Here is a 26,093-nt window from a genome sequence, read left to right as displayed (position 1 = left end):
TCTCTCTCTCTCTCTCTCTCTCTCTCTCTCTCTCTTTCTCTTTCTTTAACTCTATCTCTGTGGAGCACACGTTCGTGTTTTTCCTCTTGGAGGAAAAGGGCATGGGGAGGGGAATAGGAGAGAAGGGGGAGAAAATAGGATGGGAGGAAAACGACCAGTGGATGCATCTCGAGCATTCAATCAACGGCGGAAAATGTATCTCATAGGCAGCATCCTTACTAAGGAAAAGCGGAGTAGAATGTCAATGCCATCCACCGATTCACCTGTTGCGCCTGAGGCAAAAAAATTCGTTTCGCCGGATGACGAAAAGCAGCGCCCCGGGTGATTATCTTGGAGAGCTGATTACGCGGCTGCGCAGCGATATCGGGCTCCGTGCACTACAACTGCGTTGCGCCGACGGCATTCGAGGCCGCGTGAGACTGACCTCTTAGCGCAGCTGCGTTATCAAGTCGACCTACCGCCGAATAGCGCCTGACCGTTTTCCCAGGACGCGCCATCCACGACAACCGAGCTTGTATTGCGCGAGCGCGGACCTCGACGAGAAACGCGTCTCCTGGACTATTGGGGCGAACGTTCGAGCGCTCCAGTGAAAATCCGACGAAACTCGAGAGAGACCGAGTCACTATGTTGCTCGTTATTTTCCGTCCAGCGGCTGCGACGAAATTCTTCTGCAATCTTAATCGTTTCGTTTCCTCTTGCACTCAGGCTCCAAACTTATCGTCGCGCTCGTTTCATTTGCGCCAAACGGAAAATATAATAGTGTGCTAACAGCCGTTCCTTTTCATTTTCTTATTGCCACCGAAGGTTCGAGCTTAAACGAAAGCGCACGAAAACGACTTACTTCTCGAGAAGCTTTCTTAGCCAAAAATCGAATTGGCTCGGTAGAGTGCCCCGTGAGGCAATTGGGCACGGACTTTACTTTACGTAAACTTTGAGGATGGAAAGCGGAAGGGAGGGCCGGAGGGGGGGGCCGGGGGGGGGGGGGGGGGATCTGGTCCCTGGAGCCGTTACCTACTCCGGAAACTAAACGCGTCGTCGGCGTAAGCTCGGCGAGTCGATGGAATTACGACGAAGCGTACGTAGTCTGGGCGGGTCGGTTTATCTCTCTGCGTTTCCTTCGATAACCGCAAAACGCCGCGTGGTCGCGCTCTTTCGATGAGATAAGGTTCATGTAACGCGAGAACGCGCCATGACGATAGCCGGTCAAAACGACGCCTTCTCCGATTCCGCAACCCTTCACCCTCGCGCTCGGCTCCATTCGCTTCCCTCTCGTCTCAGCCAGATAGCCTAGCCGCCGGCTCTTCCCCCGCCCTCCGTGGCCTACCGTCGAAGACCCGAGGAAAAAGGGATTTCTGAATGACACGTCGCCCCCCCCCCAACACCCCGCCAAGAAAGCGAGGAGATATAGATAGGTAGATCTTATCGGGGCCGCGCGTCTCGCCCGAATCGATTTGTGAATGACGGAGTGCGTCTGTCTGCCAGTCGCGGGAGTCCATTTCGTACCCTAATTGGACATTCGTATCATCATCTTCGGATGACGGAAGCGGAAAGCGAAAAAAGGAGGCCGGCCGCGATTGAACGGAAACGAGCGAGAAGTATAGGCGAACACACCAAGCGGACAAATGACGTTTATTTTTCCTTTTTTTCTTTTTCTTCGTCTTTGTCTTTAGAAGTATAGGCGAACACACCAAGCGGACAAATGACGTTTATTTTTCCTTTTTTTCTTTTTCTTCGTCTTTGTCTTTGTCTTCGTCTTCGTCTTCGTCTTCGTCTTCTTCTTCGTCTTCTTCTTCTTCTTCTTCTTCATCTTCTTTTGTTCATTCAAGATATAGAGAGTTGGGACCGATAGAGCGCGAGACGCCAAAAACAAACGCGTTCGATGTTTATTATCTCCTTTTGTCGTTTAGGCTTTTCAATTTGTCACGTGAAAGCAAACAAATAAATAAATAAAGACTCGGCGCTATCCGCAACTGAGCGCACTTCTGTTAATATTCTTTGAGCAACGTTACGTCACTGCAAGGTCTGCTCAAATCGTTTCGTTGAACAATTATACCAAGTGCCGTGACACATCGAAAAATTCTTTTATCTTAGGTTATTTATCAATAATTTTTTAATCTTAAGAATAATGTTTACGTGCAGAAATTGAGCTAGCATTAATCTGAAATAATGCCGGGAATTTCCGTAAGTGTATTTTATATTAAAAGCAGAAGAAAAATAAAAAGGCCAATGTATAGGATTCTGTAAGGCATTCGATTAAAGCGACAATTAATCGCGACGGCTGACTAATCGGCGGCAATTCGGAATTATACATTTGGCATCGGTTATTCTAATGTTATAAAAGCGCGCGTTAAGAACGATTTCCTTTTAAATAACCGAGCAATGGCTGATTTAAGCTTTATGTGTATTCTTCGCTGTTAACCTTAATATTCCACCACGTGGAATTGGAAATTTTTTTCTACGTTAAATTGCCTAGCATTGGCTTTCTTAATTTGACTTGTATGCAATTTTCGCAGGCTTTCGGCGGTTCAAGCCATTAAGCATAATAAGAACCTCTCACACTGGGTAAAAATGACCCATTAACGTTAAGTCAAACAGTTTTCTACAACGTCGCAAAAATGGGTCAAGCAGGTTCAATTTATATTAAATTTCGTTACGCTCGTGCGTAAAGCATAACAAACAAGAGAGAGAGGGAGAAAAAAATGTTTAATATTAACAACAGGGGACAAAGAGTCGGTAATGGGCCATAAGCTTCTATTATTTCGTAAAGAATGTTCGTGTAGCGTATTAGTATTCATGAGCTGCAGACCTTACAAATACTTGTGGGATCACGATCGTTGATAAGACGAAAAAGCAAAAGAAAAAAATGGAAAAAGAAAAATTGAAGGAGCCCAGAGTCATAAAACATCTGTGTCACTAATGTGTCGAGTCGCCTTTGACACCTGCGCAAACGAACAAGAACTCTATGCAATATCGTATTACTATAATCAACGTTACGAAGGTACAATGTCGTATAGATATAGTTCAGTTCAGAACATCGACATCGAAAAACAGATGTTCTTGAAGATTATATCCAGTTAATTTATTACCCCATGTCTGAGGTAGTGAAAAATATTTATAGACCAATTGGATACATTTATTATTTATTAACGATTGTACGAGTGCATATTAAGAAAGAGCCATAATATACGATTAAAGTTCTTTTTTTCTTTTCTATTTTTTCTTTTTTTTCGTTTTGTTCGTTTTTTTCTTTTATTAATATTTCCCAAAAGACATAAAAGAATGGTCTAAATCGTGGAAGAATATTGTGCAAATAATATATACTTACATGTGCTCGATACTTACAATTTTACAAATGAAAAATTTTTGTTTTCTCTCTCTCTCTCTCTCTCTCTCTCTCTCTGTGTTTTTTTTTTTGTGATTGTGGAATTTCTTCCAATCTCAATCAAGATTGTTCAAATTAATGCTTGAATAAGGCTGTTACCGAATAATTATTCTGCATCATTTGAAATTTTCCAATTGTTCACAAGATGCAAATCAGTGTTATTTTGATCTTTGAATAGCACGACATTTATGAAGAAAAAAAAAACAAGCATAATTCTGCAATCGTGGATAAATAAATGAAACACTATAAATTGACGTACACTACAACTACTTTTTAGCTCGTAAAGTGTAGTAGATTTGATAGTATATAACTTATTTATAACCTACCGTAAAACATCGATATACTAATAATCGATATTCTAATTTTCTAATATTTACAAACCAATAAGCGAATGATGTAGAGTAAAAATTACTTTATTTTAGAGTAAATGTAAATGAATTATTTCTTCGATCATTGTCAATTTCACGACTTAATAAGCGCTTCTTATTGAAATTGAAGTAAATTTCATTAGGAATTAAATAGGTAACGAATGCGAAAATGACTATGTTTAAACTTGTATTATATAGTATCAGATGATATTTCAGACCAATGGAGTTACAAAGCAGTCACATGTGGTCAGCTTTTTCATTACATGACAATAAGAGACACTTTTGACTATATAGTGAATAATTCATCATTCGCTTCAATTAAAAATCCATCAAGGCATTTGAATTGCTGTAGAAACGACAAATTTAGAAAATAAAGTCGATTGAAATGCGACGCATTGCAAATCTTATGCATTAATATAACGGAGAGCAAGAATTAGTAATAAAAGATACAATTTTTATGAAAGACAATCCACTGGAAATGTGTTAGAAAAGATCGAATGATGAAGGGGAAAAAAAAAAGAAAAAAAAAAGAAAAGGTGTAATTAGCGCGGAACATCAAGTTTCATTCGGCAATGCATTAACTATAAGCAATAATGATATTTACAAGGAATCCTATATAGCATTTTTAAACATATTTATACTAAACAAAAATTATAAAATACTATTGTTACCTACAAATACATTATTTAGTTACATAAGGCCAATCATATATTTAACATTAAATATATATATATATATATATATATATAGATATTTAAGAATTAATCAGTGGGACAATATCTTATAAACTATTTTTACCTGACGCAATTCATGCTGAATTATAGATATCTTATCAAGAAAAAAGCATTAATATTGTTTCGACCTCCCAGAACTAACGTTTTCTACTCCGACGACTCTCCGCGTCTGTTTTACTAATATATTCAAAAATATACACTACGCAATAAAAATGACTATATGCCACAAAATTACCTATTAATTTTTATCTGTATATACTTCAGCTTTTCGTGAGTTATTTTACGATGATAATGTATATTAATTATATTTGAAGGAGAATTACGGGCTGAGATAAGCGCCGCGGGTACAAGAGCACAAATGACAAATCGGCGACAAAGTCTGTCGAGTGACATCCGAAAATGAAATATGTATAAGTAATCGTCTTTATAATCCCTCATTTAATATAGAGCTGCATAGATAAAACAAGTAATTGTGATATCAGAGTTACAGATAACTAGGACGCTCGCTGCTAACATTGTATTATGTGCATTTATAATTTTGATTTGTCGTGCAGTCGAACGCGATGAAAAGTAATCTAATGTCTACTCATCGTCATCGTTTCACTCAACCCAATAAAAACTTTAGCATTATTAGTATAATCGTATGCTACTGCTCAATCGATTCAAGCGGTGATTAGAGACAAAATGATAACTCAAGTGGTACGTTCAGCATGAGAACATCGCCATTGCACTTGAAATGTCTTTAGCTTACGAGGCATATAAATATGTGCAATTTTCTTTCTCAGACTATGATATTGAGTCCGTGTCATAAGATGTACATGGTTAAGCATAAAACAGCAAAGTTTCTATTTCCAACAACTTGGCCGTAGTCACGATTGATAAAAGTACACTCGAACTTTTTATAATGAAAATAAAAGGTCAAGCTGGATTCGAATGAAGAAACAGTCAGCGACTAAACAACGATGCGCTTTTATTTGACAATCGAATAATCCGGAGTACTTTGATCGCGACTCGCCCTAATTGAACTACTATGTTTTTGCCGTTAAGGGCACCTAGAGAAATTCAAAAAGCGAAATTCGCGAGCTCAATGTTCACTTTATCAATTATAATGAAATCGAAGGAAAAAAGAACGAGTGCAGTGCGGCTGTCGTCGACGCAAGTATACTTTTTCAATCTATAAAATTTATGTGCACTTATGGGTTATAAGGCGATTTCAAGAGCGTTGCGGACGAATGAAATACTTCTTATCATAATGAAAATAAAATTGGTCGCTAATGAATGGCAGATAAAAAGTTGGGGGGACTTGCCTGCATTGTTCGGCACGAATATTTTGTTTATAAACAGTGTTTAAAATATAAATCGCGCGGGATCGCGAGCTGAACGTTTCATAAGGAGTCCGTAAAATAACACAGTTTCACCATGCTTACCCCCCTCCCTCCCGCCCCCACTCATACCGCGCACTGTTCCCGCTTATGGTACTTAAAGTTCGAAACCGCGCAACAACGGTGTTTCTACCACGCGGAGAGTTTTCAATTTAACTGTGAATGAGGCGATTGTAAGATCGGTGCCCCGCATGGTGGTGCAGTAGTGAAAGTGCATCCCGGGCTTGGGGATTGCGCGTCGACGTTGCCGTCGTCGGTCCCGTTGCAGTACTGTGCGCCGCCGCCCTGGAATTCGTCACGTAGAGAATCGTCTTGGACTTACCGACTCGACGAGGTACGAGTCCCAGAGCTCCCTAAGGTCGCTGGTTCCCACGTCGTAAAACTCCATCCTATCGTCGGCGAGGAAGGAAGCTTTCGGCCTCCCTCTCGCGCTCTCTCTCTCTCTCTCTCTCTCTCTCTCTCTCTCTCTCTCTCTCTTTCTTTTTGTACTGGTGAGTGAGTGTGTGTGTGTGTGTGTGTGTGTGTGTGTGCGTGCGTGCGTGCGTGTGTGTGTGTGTGTGTGTGAGAAGATCTCTCACTCTCTCTCTCTCTCTTGTCCTCTCTCTCTCTCTCTCTCTCTCTCTCTCTCGCTATGTCTGTTTCTCTCTCTCTCTCTCTCTCTCTCCCTCTTTGTTTTTTCCCTCTTCCTCTGTGGATGTCGGTGTTGGCGGTCTTTCTCAAGATGCTCGCGGAGCCTTACGCTCTCGCAATGCTGCCGGGTGATTTAACTCGGCTGAATTAAAGCATCGTGTCTCCTTCTGCTTTCGCTGAAAAATAAGCCAGAGAGCTTAACGATCGATTGTCCGCTTAATAATTACAATAATGCCGGCGACAATCTTATCGTTGAGGCCTTTCGCTCGCATTTTAATTCGCTGATCGATCCGTACAGCGATGTCAATACTACTACGTACGGTCTAACCCTTTTTTTTTTTATTTTTCTTTGGCTAGTTTCTAACCACTCTTCTCCCCCCCCCACCCTCTCTCACTCTCTCTCATTTCTCATTTATATACAGATTTATTACGAATGATGTATGGCCTTATGGCTAATTACTTTTTATCGTTAATGTAACCGATCGTCCTTCTAATGAAGGTGAAACTCATGCCGTATAATAGCAATTTCTCTACTGGGCAAAAGTTCTTCCATGAGCAGATCATAGGGAATCATGATTCATTGCATAAATGTGCACATGCGTGCGCGCGTATAGAGAGAAAGAGAGATATGAAAGGCTGTATGAGCTAATTGCATGATTATTTAAAAATTATTTTTCCACTGAAAACGTTTGAATTACTCATAATGGCTTCGACATTTATATTGTCACAAAGCATTGAATAAAATTTCGAACAGTTTATTATCATTATTATTATTATTATTATTATTCTCATAGTTCTCTTATAGTCGTTGTTGCTTTTATGTATTATTTAGCCGTATACTATTAACGAGTAAGTAAAATTAGTAAAAATTTGTCGAATCAATTTTATTGTAAAGATAAATAATTACAGTAGAAAGCCATGTGTCTTCGTATACTAATAATAATAACAACGCGCTGACATCATTAGAACAAAAAACAGTATTTGATTTATTTCGCAGGCAAATTAGCGCTCTTTATTAACTAGAAACGAAAAATCTTTCATGTATTTAACATTACATATATTTTCAAAGAGTATCAAACATTAAATAAAAATGAATTTAAATTAATACCCTAACGCACAACAAGCAATACCAATAAATTTTCTTATTTAATATTTATTTTACACGCAAATGAAGTCACTACGCGCAATTCAATATTATATTCAATAAATTATCATTAATAACATTAATTTCATTGTCCTTAATAAATCAGTCTTTCTATCTACATCGATCGATGCGCTTGCCGCAGAAATCCGCTATACATCGCGTTGCTCGTAAATAGAATACCGCAAACGACATTAATCGAATAGCCATGTAGGAGGACTATTGTCGCCAGTGAAAAATCCACGACAAACGCGATATAAAATTACTTTACTGACAAGTCGAATGCACTATTGTTAAGAGCAAGAGATAGAAGGAAAGGATGACAGTGACTGAGTGAGTGAGTGAGTGAGAGAGTGAGTGACAGAGAGAGAGAGAGAGAGAGAGAGAGAGGTGGGGGATTAAAAGTGTGGTTTGTTTTGGGGGGGGGGGGGTCTCTCTCAATAGTAATATTAAGAGGCTCGTTAGAGGCATTGATGAAATGCCTTTCATTTACAGTGATCAGCGCGTTTGATGACACAACTTTGCTTTGTCTCATATTCAGTATGGCTATCTTCTCCAATACAACCGTCAGACTTACGACGAAGCATCCTTTTGCCTCGAGCATCGCACATGCTCGCACGACGCGTAAACATAAATACATAAGGAGCAGCCGCGCTCTAAGGGAACAGACACCGCGCGACGACGTATCCTCGCAAGACGACATCCGCGTCCGAGACCAACATCCAAACGGTGCGCCGTTGAAATTATCCTCGAGCCCGGGGAGCAGCAGCCTTGTACTTGGTTCCCAAACCTGGGCGTCTTCTCCCACGTGCGCCGCCGAACGCAGCTACGCGCCGACTGTCAGCGGAGGAGCCCCACACACGACACTCGGCCATCGAAAACCGCCGGCGGCTATTTTAGGACATAATGAGTCAAGGTTTCCTGGGACTAGCCCGATGCGGTTACGAGTAAACCCGGGCCTTACGAGAGCTCTTTTCGAGGAACGGGACGCTAAACTGCGCTCGCGACGCCCTGAAGTACATCGGTGGTAATCGTGATACCGAGTTGAGTCGACTCGACTGCGCCTCTCCCTCCCGCCCATACCCTGCCGCGATAAAATTGCACGATGAGAAGTGCGATCGGCCGCATTTTGCCGCATTCTGGTACGAGAAGCCACTTTATAATGAAGTTTCGGTGAGTGAGCGCGAAAATCCTGGCAATTTTCGGCACGCATCTTTAGAAATGCAACGAGATAAAATGATAATCCAATTAGAGTAACAAATTCGTAGATAGAATCGATGGTTTATTGGACGAATCCGGGGACTTTAGATTTTCGACCTTTCGTCTCGAGAAGTAGGAAGGATATGATGAACATCAAGATCGATAATTAAAAGCCCATAAGAAGCTAAGTGCGCACACGGACTTTAAAGGAATGGTAGTCTCGGTAGAGCGAACCGAAATCGTAATGTGCGGCGTAGCGTAACGGAACAGCGGATTCTCTTAACAGCCTCGAATTGCGAAATCTTAATCCGAAAAATAAAATCGGGTTAATCGGCGGTCGGAGTGACGTTTTCCTTGGTAAGCCATATGTCAATGTATAATGGGAGTGAATAAGCGAGGAAGAAGGAAAGAAGGAAGGAAGGACGGACGAATGGAAGGGAGGGAGAATGGTAGGAAGGAAGGAAGCAAAGGAAGAAAGGAAGGAAAGAAGGAAGGAAGGAAGGAAGGAAGGAAAGAGGAAAAGAGGGAAGGAGGACGGGTGGGAGGGACAAAAAAAACGCAATAAGTCGGCGGCAGTGCGGCTGAAAATAGCGCGCGAAGCGGAAACGCACGCTTGCTTTATTGTGCCGGTGTGGGTGGCAATGGTGGCGGTGGGTGGGTGGGGGGGGGGGGGGGGGGGGGAGGGCCTATGGACGTTTCGATCGACTAAGCGCTGCCACGATCCGCTCTCTTCGTCATTGCAAAATCGGTGACATTGGTGACAGTTAGCTGGTCGTTCGTAATTAGGTTGGATTAAAAATCCAACGAGCGTCGCTCTTACTCCAGTGGATAATGTGACTGGCCGTCGTAGTGGTGATGCAGTGCCTGGATAATACGCGTATGATTTAATTAACCGCGACGCGTTCGAGCGAGTGGGGGGGGGGGGGGGGGGGGGGGGTGGGGGGGGGGGGGGGTGGGTGGGGGGGGGCGGGGTAGAGTTATATACGTGCACATACGTGTGAGTATATTCGTACATACGATTACTTATTTTTCGCGAGGGCAGGTAAGCAAGAATCTTGAAAAGGCAATAGGTAAAGAAATGCACTAGTGATAACGAACCGGTTTACAGGATTCCCGGAGCTCTTTAAAGTCGAGGGCGAGGGAAAGACGCTTTACTTTTCTTCTCCCACCCCCGCCTCTTTGCATCATGCATTTACGATCCATAGAAATGGCCTTCTTAATTGATTTACGAGACGGATGCGATTTTTCGGAGCGGCACTCGTCGCTAACCTAGTTGTGCGCTGCCGTCGTCGTTGGTTAGAAAGAAGGAGCGAAAGAAAAAGAGAGAGGTAGAGAGTGAGAGAGGCAAATAGGGGGAGGAGGGGGTAGCACAGTGGAAAGGAGTAAAAAAGAGATGAAGAGAGATGAAGAGAGATGAAGAGAGATAGAGATAGAGAGAGAGAGAGAGAGAGAGAGAGAGAGAGAGAGTTTGATAACACGGATTCGAAAATTTCATGATTAAAAAAATCAATTCCAACGGGATTATCGAGCGTAGGTGAGCGCCCATACCATAGTCTAATATTTGCAACTTGTTGATCGTGCGGAGGAAGCGACGCCGCCGCCACCATCGTCGCCTTCGCCGCCGCCACCGACGACGTATTTGTAAATACGAACTGATATTTCATCGAGCATGTTAATGTACAATATGTGTATGCTGATCGGCCGCTATTATGTCATAATTTGTTTGTATTGTTGGAAAAAGCGTCGCGCGCACGCCATTAAATAATCGTAAGCCTATTCGCTGGACCGTTGATGAGCTGAGCAAGAGCATGAGCTCATCGTTAATCTTCATCAATTCTAAACAATCTGGGCTGAGAACAGAGTTGTATCAGCCTTATCACAGGAGCGATAATGTATGGAGGAGCTCGGTGAAGGAAATCGTCCGTCACGTACGGTTGTACAATTAAGGAGAATAAAGAAAGCCGACGTGCATACGGGGTAGGGCTTTTCACGACAAAGAAATTATCACTTATCGCGAGTGAAGGGCGAAAAACATTAAGTAGCGGTAGCGGCGGCAGCGGCAGCGGTAGCGGCAGCGGCAGCGGCAGCGGCAGCGGCGGTGGCGGCGGCGGCGGCGACGACAAGCAGCGACGCATACTTGTCGAAAGTACCGCTAGCGTGCAATAACTTTCCTCACCGATTAATTGCGCTTCTCTTACTATAGACTGGAAACGCCGACATAGCGAAGGCTGCTCGCGAAGAAGCGGACGACACGGACAAAAGAATTAGAAAGTCCTTGTCGGCGCGTAGCGGCGGAACGCGGGGGTGTAGCACGGAGGCGAAAATCGATGCGGTTCGGGATGTTCATGGCTATAAACGGCGGCTAAGGGGCCGCCCGGATAGAGAAAGCGGCTGCGCGAACTCGCGGGTCTTCGTCGCGGGTCGGCCTTTAAATCCCGCGAGGTGCGCACGTGATCGAGCGGGCGCCTCCGTGGGGGCTAAAAACGCGCGCGGCCAACATATGGCGTACCGCCCAGACCTCCCTGTCTTACCTCTCGACAACGACGACGGGGACGAGGAGGACGACGAGCCCGACACCCTCGTCACCTCGCTCCAGCAGCTCCAGGGTTCGCGCTCACTGCACCACTCGCGCACTGGCCGCTGTTGCTCGCTGACCGCGTCCAGCGGACCGTATGAGTCGCCGGCGCCGGACGCCGGCAGGGCGTTGTCCCTTTTGAATTTTCGCGCCCCCCCCCTTTGATTCGATCGCACGTCACCACCGCGACTCGGTATGCTTCTCGGGCGAGCTGCACCGGTGACGGTACCTGGGGCGCGCGCGCGCGCGCCTACCTCTCGTCTCTCGCTCAGTGAAAGCAATCGAGGACGCGTCCTAACGCACGTGGTTCTACGGACGCACTGCGCCGAGCGCTTACGACTCGCGGTTGCGCCGGGGTCGTGACGGCTGTGGCTGCGGCCACGGCTGCGGCTGCGGCTGCGGCAGCGGCGGTGGCTGTGGCGGTGGCGGCGGCGGTGGCGGCGGTGGCGGCGGCCCGGTCGTCTGCGCCTGCGGCCGACAGAGAGAGAGAGAGAGAGAGAGAGAGAGAGAGAGAGAGTGTGTGTGTGAGCGAGCGAGCGAGGGAGCGCGGGGGCGCGACGGAAGGGGTAGCGACTACACGGCCCGGTCGAGGAGCGGGATTCGACCAACCAACGCGAACCACCTGTTACTAGCGGACCGGAGTCGTTCGTCGCGGACGAGAGAGCGAGATGTCGATCGCAGCGCCACCACAGCGCAGGCCCTCGACCGTCCAGCCGGTGAAACGCCCGCGCGATCGTCCCGACTCCCAGAGACTTCGAGCTACCCGGGAACTGTCGACGTTATCGAAGGACCTTGTCACACGGCCTACGACAGACCCTTTCCTTCGGCGAACTCCACGGGCTGACGCCGACATCCCCGAGGTCGCAAACCCAACAGACCGTTCGGCTGATTGGCAATAATGCTGGATTTTCCGAATGAGGGACTCGACTCCGCGTCGTTCGCGTCGTCCGCCTCGCTTTATGAGAAAGTCGGATATGGCTTACATCCGCCTTACCAGTACTACCTCCCAGCAATCAGCCTCTTCACGAAAAAGTACCGGTGCATTCCCTTGCGTTGCTGAACCTTCTGCACGCCCGTAGTCCGTGACGGAAGACGACGTTGAAGCATATGTTCGATTAGGAGCCCAGGAGCAGCGGTTCGCATCACGTGTTACTTCCGCGCGAACGCACACGAGGAAGAGGATAAATATTACTGGCAACATAATTGCGGCGCCCGGCACGAGTGCCTCCTACTCTCCTTCGTTTACATTGTTGAGTTTTCAAAATAGCAGCCGAGACTTTTCAATCGATTTAAAATGAGCTCGCAATAAGCGAATTGCTTCTCCACTGTTTATAAATAATTAGAGTGATTGCTTTTATCCCCGGTCACCTCTCTCCCACCCACTCAATCTCTCCCTCTCACTCTCTCACTCTCTCTCTCTCTCTCTCTCTCTCTCTCTCTCTCTCTCTCTATCTCTCTCTCTATCTCAAGCTCTCCAACTCGACGTCTCCGTGTCATTGTAATTAACAATAATAAGCCTAAATATAATACTATTGATGTTTATTATACAATACGCATACAATATATATATACTTGAAGAATGATTAACAATTTTATCGTAGCTACAAAATTGAATCAGGTGCGTAAATTTATATTGTGTTCCGATTACACATGAAATCCTCAAAATAATTTATTCATGACATAGCAAATTGTACAAAAGTTCATCGCACCTCTGCACGAGCGGAAGAGTTAAATTTATACTTAAGCAATTCTCTATTATACCTTCACTTTTCAATAGATAAAAACATATCTAAATTTTCGTTTCTGTGTTTTGCCTTTTGTCTGATAATTAGAAAAGCACGAAAATCCTATTCTGTTAAATAATAAAAATTCATACATCATTTCGCTTAACCACGCGTGTATTCTAAGCGAAAGAAAATTTATTTTTTCAAGAATTAACATAATCTTCATTTCAGTTATTCTTTCAATATTTACAACAGTTCAATCAGTTACACATAGACTTTTTCTAAAGAAAACTGTATAATCTAAAACTGATAATATAGAGCTCTGTAGCAAAGTGGTTTGATAAAATGAGGAAAGCAATAGATTGAAAAATATCTTATACTTGAGATTCTAAAACAAATTGATTCATTTTTCTTTGAAAATTAAAAAAAAAATAAATAAAACTGGTAATAAGCATTATAATGTTATTTACTTTTCCTAAATTAATACGGTTTAAATAAGTATAAAACTTTTTCAAATCATCACGCTTACATATCTCATTTCAAAAAGAGAATTTTACAACATAAATTTGTAATTCCTATGTGATCGGGAAAGAATTTTATTACATAAAATAATAACGTTCACGTGTTACCTTCTTTTCGATGTTGTAATTTGAAAAATTATTATACATTAAATTTGTATAAATAATTCTAATAAAAGTAAATAATATTATCGTTATTGTAGCTGTAAGAACTAATGATTAAAAAATCAATTTGCGTGTATTGTATATCATGTAAAAAACAAAATAAAACAAATAGCTTAATTTAAGGTCTTCAAAATTGTATATGCACTTACCCATATTTGTTATTATATAAATTCTTTACATTTATTATATTGTACTTGAATGTACAAATTACCGTAAGCTTCATTTTAACATATAATATAACTTGCTCGTGTTTATGCATTAAATATTAGTTTCTTCTCTAAACTTAAATTAAAAATAATCAATTGTTTTTTTTTTGTAATAATCGCAGCTCAAACGAACATTACTCTTATTCGATTGGCGTGTAGGTTTTTATTCTCTATTATTTAAATAAATTACCAATTAAATAAATACGAAGGTTTTTTGTTTTAAATATTTTGCTATTGGAGAACGTATGTTTTAGAACTAAAATGTTAACAAAAACACAGGATCCCTATCACTGGCACTCACCTTATTAGACAATATAAATACGCGAGTCAAATTTACGATTACTTTACAAAATATTAAAAAAACATAAGATAATAAAAATTGAAAATTAAAATTTTAATCTTGTATTTTAATAGAATATAGTTTCTACAAACACTAAAACATTCGTTTAATGTATAAAACGTGACGATGAATGCAAGGTCATCTTATCTCTAAAGTAGGTACACAAAAAAATCTGTTACTTTGTATGTAGTTAAAATTAAATATTTTCCTCCATATTCTGTGATAAGCGCCATTATTTCAGTCCATTAAACCGCGATCAATGCTTTATTAAAATGTAGAGGTAGCACTATTCATATGGCTATTGATAGATATTAATCAATTAGATGAAATGAAGAAATTACACAATACTGTTGCCAAAGTAGCATTGAGATATTTAATATTTATTACGTAAACGATACTATAAGGAAAGTACTAAATGACGAATTTTGTACTTAATTTTAAAAGACAAAAGAAACAGTAAAAAGGACTGAAAAATTTATAGTCTCGATTAAATATATATATATATATATATATATATATATATATATTAACTGTAAATATAATTAGATTTACCAAAACAACGACGTAGTTGAATTTACATTCTTGCATTTAGATTCCAGATGAGCAATTATAAATTGTAGAAATTCTTTCAGATTCACTTTTATAAATTTGTGCTAAAATTTCTATACGGACGTATTTGTGATCGCGTTGCCAATAATTACAGCTGACATTAAAATATATGTACGTACATACATGCACACATCAAATGATAAAAATACGCCAACTTCGCTGACAAAAAGTGTAAGTAGACAAAATTATTTTATTAAGTTTACAATAAATTATTGTTTAGTTGAATGGTTGTAAAAATTTATACATCTCATAAATATATATAATAATAAATATATTAATAATTATAAATTTATAATGGGATGATAATTAATAAAATTGAAGATGTTTCACTCAATTGACTGATGAAAAAATATACAAGATTACGCTTTTGTGTTCGCAGTCATTTAATTCAGCATAATATTTAACGGTTTTATTAAACAGCTTCTCTATAAACTTAATTAGTACGTATTACAATATGTCGATATATACAATATATTACGAGTAAATAATTTTTGTGTGTGTGTGTGTGTGTTTAAATATGTTTATTAATGATAAAAATGTACGCGAATATAAATTTTCAATTTACAATCTTAATGTATGTATTTTATTTTTAAAAAGATATGTAAATACGCGTGGATTAGAACGAAAGAAAAAAAAAAGAAAAAAATTATTGAAAATTGAAAATAATTTACATCTAACAAAGTGTATGTAGTGTAAAGGCAAAAGATTACAAAAAAAAAAAAAAAAAAAAAAAAAAAAAAAAAAAAGTTCTTTCGATACGTGACAATATCACAAATTAACATCGTATCAAATACTTTTCAAATCTGTTCAATTGATTTCGAATGAAGTCTATATACTTGTCTAAATACTTGCAAATCCTCTGAAACTTTCAATATATGTAAAATTCTTGGACAAGACTTTTTAAAACGATTGGAATTGGATTGCTACATTTTGGAAAACGGCAGCAAAGAATTTACTAAATAACCAGCTTGTTAATAAGTGTAGGAAATTTGCTCTGCACATTAGAAAAAAAAAGAAAAGAAAAGAAAAAAGAAAAGGTGCCTGTAGCATTCATCCAAAGAATTGAATATGTAATCGGAGAAACATCCCTCGAATCGACTGGCCAATGTTATGAAATTAATCGATCAACAGTAGAACGTAAGCAGGATATTTATCAATGGATCTGGGCCTGTCGAGCTTCGTTAGCTTTCTCGATGACGGCACGTCCAGTGGGGTTTCCGTTTATTATCCGATAATTTAAGGAGCGATGAGATCTCGTGAATGGGAGAAGCTTACATGCACTTCACATGCGGGTGAATAACAGCAGAAAGTTCATCTTGCGGCACAATGCGGGTATATGGAGTATATGGCGGTAAGAATTCTTTACGCGGGTCTACGATGTGAAAATTAGAGCTCACAATGGTAGGCAAACGGGCCTTTTATCTCGGTAGTAAAGTGAAAGTCGAAAACGAGGATTCTAATGACTATTTAATAAGGATCGAGAGATTTTGTCATAAAGCTAGACGATGGACGCGTCGTTTGCTTGATTTACTTAAGCTTTGGGAGTAGTCGCTTATAGTGCTTGATGTGAATGCTTATCGCATACATTACTCGCAATTTTCTACTTTGATGCGATAACTTTGTTTCAATGCGTAATTATACGTAATTACTCTATAATAGCTAAGCACTATCAAGTACATTAATGTAATGCAGAATTTACGATATGCATACATTACAAGCGAATGTTACTCATAGCTTTTTCCTTTTTAATTTTTCTATTTCATGTTGCATTTTTCAATTTTTACAAATCATATTCGACCTTTCATTAACAATAGCTACTATTATATTGTTGTTGTTGTTGTTTTTTATTTTTACTTTCAACAATTACGTGGTGGTAAATTTAATTTTTATTAATTTAATAAAGGAGCATAAATATCTTTGAAAATAAAAATAGATTATATTTAACTATCTTCGATTAAAATATTAAAAAAAAAGAAAGAAAAGTAAATCATAATAAAAATTACTCGTAAAGGCAAATCTATTTCAATTATTATTTATCACGGTAGTATAAATAATCTGAATAAGTAATATGATCGATTGTGCGTAAAATCAATATTACCAAGTAATTCTAATATACATAATTAACTCTCGCGTTAACTGAATTTAAAATTTCTTAAGATTTTATTAATAAATTTCTCAACAACGAAAAACATCACTCGAGCATTTTATATTTTAAGGACATATTCAATTCATTAATCAATATTTAAATAAGAAAATATTACGAACTTTATTGAGAACATAATGCGTGACATAAGCTATCCGAATTCATTAATCCGAATATAATTAATGAGGATTTAATAAATGTTGTAGTACTCAATCAATAGAATTATACACACTTAATAATCATAATAATATACATTTCTGTTTTACCGACTGTTGTATTTATGTATTTGATGGAGTGCAGGATTACTTGAATAACAGATCTGAACTCCGTAGAAGATACTGCACTGGAGAGAACGAGATAGGTTTATTCGACGAAAGTTTTATGTGTAAATGATAAATGACGCTTATCTAAGCAAAATGTTCAAAAGTATATTGTGTATTTCATTGTTCGTAGGAACATTGGTACAAAAAGGCAAGTTAATTATTCGCTACATTATTCGTGATATATCAATTTTGAATTTTTCATAACCACATTTAATGCAGGGGGCGTGGCCCGCAAGCAAATAGATATCTTTAATGAAATTATTTATCCTTATATTAAAATTGTTATAAAAAAATAAAAAATGATTCGACGAATGATATTAGATTTGTTGTACAAAAGTAATAAAATAAATATGTATAAATTCTTGTTGCGAAAAAGATAATTGATTTTAATAACTATCGTATGTGGAATATTATTCATGAATATTAAATCAGTAATAAAACGTTTTAAATAGGTGATGCTTTATATTGCTATCGTTGCAATAGCAATCAACCTGGATGTGGAACACCATTTAACTGGCTTTGGTACTGGGGAGAAACGTGCCCAGAATATGACGACAAATGTGTTAAAATTATTGAGAGAAAAGGAGGTACGTTATATTAACGTAAAAATGTGATTGCTATATTCATAATAATATAAATTTAATTATTTTCAGCTGAAACAGTAATTACTCGAGAATGTTTAAGTGCTGTTAGGGGTTTTAGGACTGATATACCAGCAGATAAATACGAAGGCTGTAGACCTGCTGCCAAAGATGTCCGATTAGGGCATTATGTCAACAATAGTATTCATCAGCTGGATATTTATAGAAATTTTTACGATGAAGTAACATGGTGTATATGTTACTTTGATCATAGATGCAATAGCGCTTCTCAAACTGTATTGTCTATGCTTACTGCAACTGCTATTATTGCCATTAGGTTATTAGTTTAAAGAAACGAAGCCTGATTGTATACAAAAGCTATCCGTCCATTAATTATAGAATTATTTAAAGAATCACAAATATTGTGATAAATCTATATACAAAACCATCCAATTACTTTAAGCGCTTTGGCACGACACAGTTGAATCAAATAATCCTATGCAATTTATAAACAGTAAGACTTTGTTACTCTTGATGAAATAAATTAGTCGATATTTTTGCGTTCCATTTTTATAAAGAATTATTAAATTTAATTTTAATAACTTGATATGTAAAATCTTTTCATACTATATATTAATATACAATTTTTATATATTTAATAAAGCATAAGAAATAAGTTAGTGTAGTATAACAATGATTTTTTATTGTCACATGACTAAAATGACATTGAATAATAAAATGATGAAAGATATGTTAATTATAAATTTCTGAATAATTTCAATTTTGTTATCTAAATGTACAGCAAAATATGAATATACAATGAGCACAAATAAAAGTACAGCCATTTAAAATATTCCTTATATAAAGATTTTGTTTTTATCCTGTACCATATTAATTTTTCATATTTTAAGATCATATTTTGAAATAATTTGTGTGTTGCTATAATAATCTACTCCGATGAAAGGTTTACAATTATAATTATATTTACATACATAGAATGTTTGTATAAATTTAGAGCCAAATCGTCATGTGCAAATACAAAGCAACAAAGAAAAAAAGAGAAACGATGTTAATATGCATTTATTTAATTATTAATATTACGCATTTTTCATTATTAATATTATGCATAAAATTTTAAAGGTTAAAAAAATTCTTAAAAAAACATGTACATATGTAAAACATTCTGTACACAGTTTATTATGCAATTACTCGACATTTATACTCGCATCACAGTCATTTCTTTTCTTTTTTTTTTCTTTTTAAATATTTTTTTTTAACTTCTTTAGTGTATGTGCCAATTTCATGTTCAATTGCATTATAAATAACGAAATGACAGTCGCTAACGAAATTCTCGACACTTTACACTTAAGTAAAAATTAATTATGGATTTTGTAATGCTAAATCGTCAACTCACAAGCACGCGTTTATAAAAAAATGTCAATTTTGAATTATTTTAGAGTTAAGAGAAACATTATAAATTAGCATAACATTCACAATAAATAAAAATCTGTGACTAAGGCTGATGAAACATGGAATAGAAAAAGCGTTTGTGTGAGAGATTCGTTTCCGCTTTCCATGATAATAAACAATTACAACATTCAATTTCGTTCCAACAACGCGTACTAAATGACTAAAAGTACCAAAAACATCCATGAATTATGCGCTGGTGAAACGAAATTAATGATGCAAATTGCTCCACTTTCTTTTCTACACACTTTTGTACCCATGTAATGACAGCTTAACAAAATTATTTTTCTCCTGATATGCCTTGTAACTAATGAAAAATAGCGCCTTTTAATTATTTAAAGTATACCAAAGCCCTTTGAATAATTAATAGCTTTCAATAATCGGTCCTGTAGTTTGTCTATTGTACTATAATCTGGTAACAGTAACACATTAAAACAGGTATGAGCTATTGGTAATCTGTAATTATAAGTATGAATTATAAGCCACGTTGAACATCAATACTTATTAAATAATAAAAATAATATTAAAAGTCTTTAAGGGAATGCTATAAATCATTATATCAATAACTTTTATGTATTCAAGCATAGGTTAAATTACAATGTCAACCATAAATAAATACTAAAAGTAATCGAAAAAAATTGATATTTCAATTAAAAATAATGCAATTCATTAGTATTCCCTTAAATAATAAGTTCACTTCTAATTCATGAATTACCTATCGGAATCTGGACCATGGCGTGCTATTACCATTTTAAGACGTGATAAACCACCAACAGGCACCCTATCACTACCAGTTGTGAATTGCAAAAGTCTTCGCTGATATTCAGGGGTCAAAGAATGAGCGACTTGCCAGAAATTACGTACAGTATCGCTCTCTGATGTATATCCACCTTCATATTCCGTCGACGCCTCCAATTCCGCAAAATCGAAAATCTTGCTCCCACAGACTAATTGCTCGATTTCTTCTGGTCTAAATAATAGAGCTAGTGGGCTTTCGTCCGTCACCATTTGGAAACCACGTCTAAATGCTTTAAATTGCCTTTCTACGGATTTATTGAGTAAAAAATCTGCATACAAATCTACAAATTCTTTTTTATTTTCTTGCGTAACATAAATTTCATCACCATTTTCCTTAAGCTCATGGAATAAATAAGAACCAAATACGTCTCTAGACAAGTATTAGAATAAACCCCGTTAATATTTTATTTCAACAGGTATCGATAATTTATGAAGATTAAGAAGAACTTACTTATAACCTACTCTAAAAGTTTGCATAAACATATCTTGCATATCATCTCCGGTATATTCTAGCATTTCTAATAAGGTTCGGTAAAGCGTTGGACTCCAATCCTCTAAATCAGGAAAACTGCCTTTTCTACCCAATAACTTACGATATACAACCATTGGAAAACGTACGTCTAATATAACATTATTGTAAATGGCTAATCCAAGAACTACGCCTATAAGAGTAAATTGTGCGTCACTTTCAAAAGATGTTGGATTAAACCACGTCGTTTGTGTATCCTCCTAAAAATTCATAATATTTGATCGCATCGATTTATCAATTAAAGCTTAATTATTAAAGAATCTTGGTAAAATGATTGTATTGTACTAAAATACCTGTGTTGTAAACATAGCAAAATCTGGATTAAAAATTTCTTGTACGACTAATTGAAAAAATTCTTTAGAAACTCCACCTTCGTCAACACCCTGCTCACCTTGAAATTCAACCACTAGTTGTTTTTTAAGATCGTAAGGATTTTCCATAGCTACTACTTCTAATTCAATGAGGGCATCTTCAATTAAGTGATCTCTTCTTACCTGAAGAATAATTTATTATCTTATGATTGTAATGTATTAATAATGTATTAAGCGTATCATCGCATGTGATTTTCCATTACCTTCAGTCTAAGGTATGGAGTCGTAGGCTGTCCAACTACTGCTTGTAGAAAACTTACTCGACGTTCGCTATACATTCTTATACGATTGTCATAATATAAACCAAGAGTTTTTGTAGCAGGTGTAAGAATGAACGCATAATTCATAAAACTAAATTTCTTTGGCTGCTCACTCTTGTAATAGGCAAAATCTTTATCCATTTCAACAATATCACTTAAAGGCTCATTATAAAAGTCAATAAACGGTATAAGAGGTTTACGAGCATCCACCGATGAGATTGCTAATTCAACAGCTAGTGGATCCTTTAATGAAAAAAATTTCATTGTACTCATTATAATGATAATTAAGAGAAATCTCCCCTGTTAATATCATTTTTCTGTTAATCTTGTTAAAAATTTTGTTAAAATTTTACCTGAGCAATTGTCGAAGCTCTTTGGTTAGATTTCTCAGTATTATTGGATTCGTTATCTTCGTCAAGAGCAAGCTCTGGTGAATCCAGCTCACCAGCTAAAATACTAGCAAAGTACACAATTTTCATTACTTTCGTTGTTGCTGTAATAGTATCTGTATCTTGAACACAGTAATCTCGTGTGAATGTACCTCCAATAACCTATTATGGAAACAGAATATTAAACAATTAAATTTGCTTTTCTACGTTTAGGTTGCATAACTACTCTACAATTTAACATCATTACTTTAACAGTAATAAGTTGCTGGAGCGATTGAAGTAGACTTGGCAATCGTGTTTTACAATGCCGAGCCCAAATACAAGCAAGTTTGGCTTGATCCGAAATAGGTAAACAAGATGCAGCTTTGCACAACATGTGCAAAGCCATTTCTAAATATTCACTGCTTCCCAAAACAGGGATCTCGAAGACAATTAAAAATACATTTAGCAGGCTGTCTGTGCTATCCTCAGAATTACCACTAAATACTCGCAAATTTAATTCTATATTATCAGCCAACGTGACTAGAGCATGTACTAATGCAGATTCGAACGCTTCCCCTGATAAAAATAATTTTTGTCGTTAACTAATATAATGCAATCTTATTAAATATTATATTTTACTTTTAATATATTTAGGGATAATAATAATAATAATAATGATAATAATAATAATAAGTGACTAACAATACCTGGTAAAGACCAAAGGGCGGCAAAAGTTCGACGAACCGCTGGTAAATCTACATTAGTGTCATCAATCTGAGGAACTGTTGGTGTAGGATCGCTGCTGTCTTCTTCTTTATCTTCGCCTTGTAACGATCTAACTGCCTCTTTACTTAAATCTCCCGAAGGACACAGCAAAGATGCAGGAGCTCTATCAAGCAAGACTGTGAGTGGTGAATCATCTTTTTCAGACTTTAAAAAACTTTGGCTCAGAGCTTGTGCTGACGAAAAAACTTCTCCCAATGTCCTAATGAGAAGACAGTATGAACCTTCTGACTTACACTTGCTAATAATATCAAGAAGTTTTGTTTCGGTAAGATATGGCACTGACTTTCCTAAAAATTAAAATTAAATCAACTATATCTTTCAAATAAATTTAAAAATAATTGCTAAAAATGAAACGTATCATTGTATATTTAAATCCTTAAATGAAAAACCACACAAAGTGCATTTATGATATTTATTAAATTAGTATAATACATAATACAAAATTTGACTACTTTTTACTTTTATTTTTATTCTACAATCGTGAAAATAAATAAGTTTAATTTAAGGAAAAATTTCATTTGGTCTTTGACTTTGACTCATTGATGATCTGTTTTGCATCAACATATCTTAAATATAAAGCCAAAAGGATTAATTTATTAATTAGAAGATGCTGATTATTGGTAAATTCAGAATTTCTTTGTAACATGGCCAATAGGTTTGATTTTTTGGAAGGCCTTTTCTTATAAATAGTTGAAGCCGACCCTTTACGACGTTTATTTTTAGACTTATATATCTGAGATAAATCTAAAATTTTTAGGAATATTGTGATTTATGCTACAACAGAAGTTAAATCAAAGGATAAATTAATAACACACTTTTGTTAGTGGATTTCACAAAATCAATTATTATACTTTTGTCATCGGTTTCACTTGAATAATCAACAGGTAAATTTAAACTCTTTTGTTCAGTTGGTAAACTACTATCCATCATTTCTAAATTAAAATATATTTTAATGATATATTAAACATGCTTTAAACGATAAACTTTGTCACCAACCTTCTACAGAGCATGTAGGATTAACATTTTTATTTGGTAGACTTTTGGCTAGAGATGCTGGACCTGGTTCCATGGTTGTTCTTGCGACTTTGGTTGGATGGACACCGTCGCACAATCTTGCATCTTTTGAAAATAAGCTAATAGCTTGAGCGGCTGCTTCATCTGCTGTCAGGTTCGTAAGCTAGAATTTTAAACCCACTTTGAATCATTTATATCAATAATCATAATATTACTATTCAAGTGACAAACTAATACATATAATCAATATCAAATTTGTCATTGAAAATATACTCTTGGGTAATATCTTTGAAAAATAATATCTAACGTGACAATTAAAATAGCTTAATGTAACATTATTAAACATGAACTGTCAATAATGAGCTCACACAAAATTTCCATATAGCCGTTAGATTTTAAATTAATTTACAGATAGCTAAAGAGTAAGAATTATTAATGAATTTAATGAATAGTTAATTCACTAATAATACAATTTGATCAGATTTTAATAAGAAAATTAAGAAGCAACTTTGTAGTTTGGCATACTTTTCCACTAGATGCACAGTACTGATTGCCACAATCACGATTACCGCAACCATCGGTCAGCTGGTAAAAGTAGCACTCAATTAATTTTTTGGCAGCTGCACGTTTCATATCGTTACAAGATGTCTCTGATTCTGCCCTGTAATGATGTATAATATAATAATTATAATTCATTATAAAATAAAAATATTGCGAATAAATATCTATTCATAGAAGCTCCATTCTATCAACAATAATTATCCAGTGCATTGTAACATAATAATATCACAACGAAGAGGTAGTTTTTTGGCATTTCTTAGTAGGTATAAAAATAACATCACAGATACATACAAAGCATAAAAGACAAAGAGCTAATTATAAACTGTAAGGTAATAGATGGAAAGTCGAAATAATTATGATTCGATAAAAGTTGAAGAAAATCGTATAAATAGATAATAATTCTTTCACGTCAATAACACTAGAAAAATAACCTCGATTTTGCTGCAATGTTGAAAAAATCGCAAGTAGATATGGCATATTTAAAGAAAACGTAAACAAAACTGACGGTAATTAAAATCGGCACAATATAGGAGATTCAAAAAAATATATATCTAATAAAATGCGTTGATCAATAAAATCATAACTATTTTTTTGTAAAATAGAAATATAGTCGATATTTCTTTAAAAAAATTCAATCAAACTCGCATTAGGTTAACTTGAGAGTCAGCAAAAAAAAAGTTACATAATTATTAATTACCGCAAAGCGGCAGCAACAACATACATAAAGAATTGGTATCCGTCTTTAAAAGTCACGATACACATCGCAAGTCAAATACATAAACATACGTGCGAAATATCGATTATCACTCGACGGGAAAGACATTTGTAAGAGAGAGAAAGAGGGCTTATGAGGATGCATGCGTATGTGATGTGCGAAAGAGAAAGAGAGTAATAGTGGAGAGAGAATGAGAGAGGTGCGGGCAGGAGAGAAAGAGAATGAGAGAGAGAGAGAGAGTGAGAGTGAAAAATTGCGTGAGTTTAGAAGGAAGCATGAGAAAGGAGGAGAGAGCGCGTGGAGGCGCACTAGCATATATATATATATATATATATATATATATACACATATAATGTATAATTATATGCAAATCCCTTCGCGCGTGCTCTCCTTAATATGACTTAAGAAAATAAACCTGGACGTGAGATCTTCTCCAGGGTCCCCTTGGCCCTGAGCGCTCATAGAATGTGAATCGTCGTAATGTTGGCCGTCGCGCGCGGAGACGGACGGACTCACGACGACACAAAACAAAATTTACGGCAGCAGCAACAGCAGCGGCGGCGGCGGCGGCAGCAGCAGCAGCAGCAGCAGTAGCAGCAGCAGCAACAGCAGCTAGCTCCGTCACTCTCACCGCACGAGATCAGCGAGTGCTATTTTTCCTTCTTTGCTCGTTCTGGTCGTGGTCGTTATTGTTGTAGCGTACGTCTTCGTCGTTGTCGTTGTCGTCGTCGTCGTCGTCGTCGTCGTCGTCCTCGTCGTCGCCGTCGCCGTCGTCGTCGCCGTCGTTGCCGTTGCCGTTGCCGTTGTCGTTGTCGTTGTCGTTGTCGTTGTCGTTGTCGTTGTCGTTGTCGTTGTCGTTGTTGTTGTCGTTGTCGATCGTTCTTGTCGTCGTTGTTATCGTCGTTGTTGTCGTTGTTATCGTTGTTGTCGTCGTTGTCGTCGTTGTGTCGTCGTTGTTGCCGTCGGTAATATTATAAAGAGCGTGCAAAGAGCCGGCCTTCCTTCCTTTTTTCCTTCTTTCCTATACACACGTCTTGCCCCGCCTACGAAGAGCCTCTGTTTTTATGAATTGCGTACGCAATCCTTCTCCTCGTTGTCGTCCTCTCGTTTTCCTGGTGTGCACAGTCTAGCCGCGGTCTTCGCACTTTTTTCGTCCCGAGGGTCGCAGTCTTTACTGCCTCTGTGTTTGTGTGCGAGCGT

At 37.6% G+C, this 26,093-nt stretch overlaps 3 protein-coding genes across 3 annotated transcripts in view; 1 reads left to right on the top strand and 2 right to left on the bottom strand.

Moving 5' to 3' along the window:
* CrebA (Cyclic-AMP response element binding protein A) overlaps nucleotides 1–6,323 on the bottom strand; it is a 21,380-nt gene extending 15,057 nt beyond the window's left edge. The window contains exon 1 of the mRNA XM_011503628.1: nucleotides 6,189–6,323. Coding sequence (XP_011501930.1) covers nucleotides 6,189–6,254 — 66 coding nt within the window. The 5' untranslated portion in view covers nucleotides 6,255–6,323. The remainder of the gene's footprint in view (nucleotides 1–6,188) is intronic.
* Nucleotides 6,324–17,428: 11,105 nt separating this feature from the next.
* crim (QVR superfamily protein crim) lies at nucleotides 17,429–18,484 on the top strand. The gene is made up of 3 exons (XM_011503627.1): nucleotides 17,429–17,588; nucleotides 17,893–18,027; nucleotides 18,094–18,484. The coding sequence occupies exons 1-3, from the start codon at nucleotides 17,507–17,509 to the stop codon at nucleotides 18,369–18,371; spliced, it is 495 nt and encodes a 164-aa protein (XP_011501929.1). The 5' UTR covers nucleotides 17,429–17,506; the 3' UTR covers nucleotides 18,372–18,484.
* Nucleotides 18,485–19,127: 643 nt separating this feature from the next.
* Ube3a (ubiquitin protein ligase E3A) lies at nucleotides 19,128–25,553 on the bottom strand. Its single transcript, XM_011503626.1, has 11 exons — nucleotides 25,309–25,553; nucleotides 24,143–24,278; nucleotides 23,600–23,780; nucleotides 22,525–22,890; nucleotides 22,083–22,393; nucleotides 21,800–21,997; nucleotides 21,390–21,689; nucleotides 21,109–21,309; nucleotides 20,738–21,015; nucleotides 20,204–20,656; nucleotides 19,128–19,944 (listed from the first exon to the last, which is right to left on the bottom strand). Exons 1-11 carry the CDS (start codon nucleotides 25,353–25,355, stop codon nucleotides 19,824–19,826), a joined length of 2,592 nt encoding a protein of 863 aa, XP_011501928.1. The 5' UTR covers nucleotides 25,356–25,553; the 3' UTR covers nucleotides 19,128–19,823.
* Between the last annotated feature and the right edge of the window lie 540 nt (nucleotides 25,554–26,093).

The sequence above is a fragment of the Ceratosolen solmsi genome, unplaced genomic scaffold (assembly GCF_000503995.2).
Source record: "Ceratosolen solmsi marchali unplaced genomic scaffold, CerSol_1.0 scaffold8, whole genome shotgun sequence".
In the NCBI taxonomy this organism is placed as follows: domain Eukaryota; kingdom Metazoa; phylum Arthropoda; class Insecta; order Hymenoptera; family Agaonidae; genus Ceratosolen; species Ceratosolen solmsi.
This window is presented reverse-complemented; position numbering and strand designations above follow the sequence as displayed.

Coding starts and splice junctions, on each gene's coding strand:
- crim (XM_011503627.1), top strand. CDS start 17,507: ATGATAAATGACGCTTATCTAAGCAAAATGTTCAAAAGTATATTGTGT. Junction 17,589..17,892: donor AGGAACATTGGTACAAAAAG/GCAAGTTAATTA, acceptor CGTTTTAAATAG/GTGATGCTTTATATTGCTAT. Junction 18,028..18,093: donor AATTATTGAGAGAAAAGGAG/GTACGTTATATT, acceptor AATTATTTTCAG/CTGAAACAGTAATTACTCGA.
- Ube3a (XM_011503626.1), bottom strand. CDS start 25,355: ATGAGCGCTCAGGGCCAAGGGGACCCTGGAGAAGATCTCACGTCCAG. Junction 22,891..23,599: donor TCCTACATGCTCTGTAGAAG/GTTGGTGACAAA, acceptor TTTAATTTTTAG/GAAAGTCAGTGCCATATCTT. Junction 21,310..21,389: donor CTCCATACCTTAGACTGAAG/GTAATGGAAAAT, acceptor ATTATTCTTCAG/GTAAGAAGAGATCACTTAAT.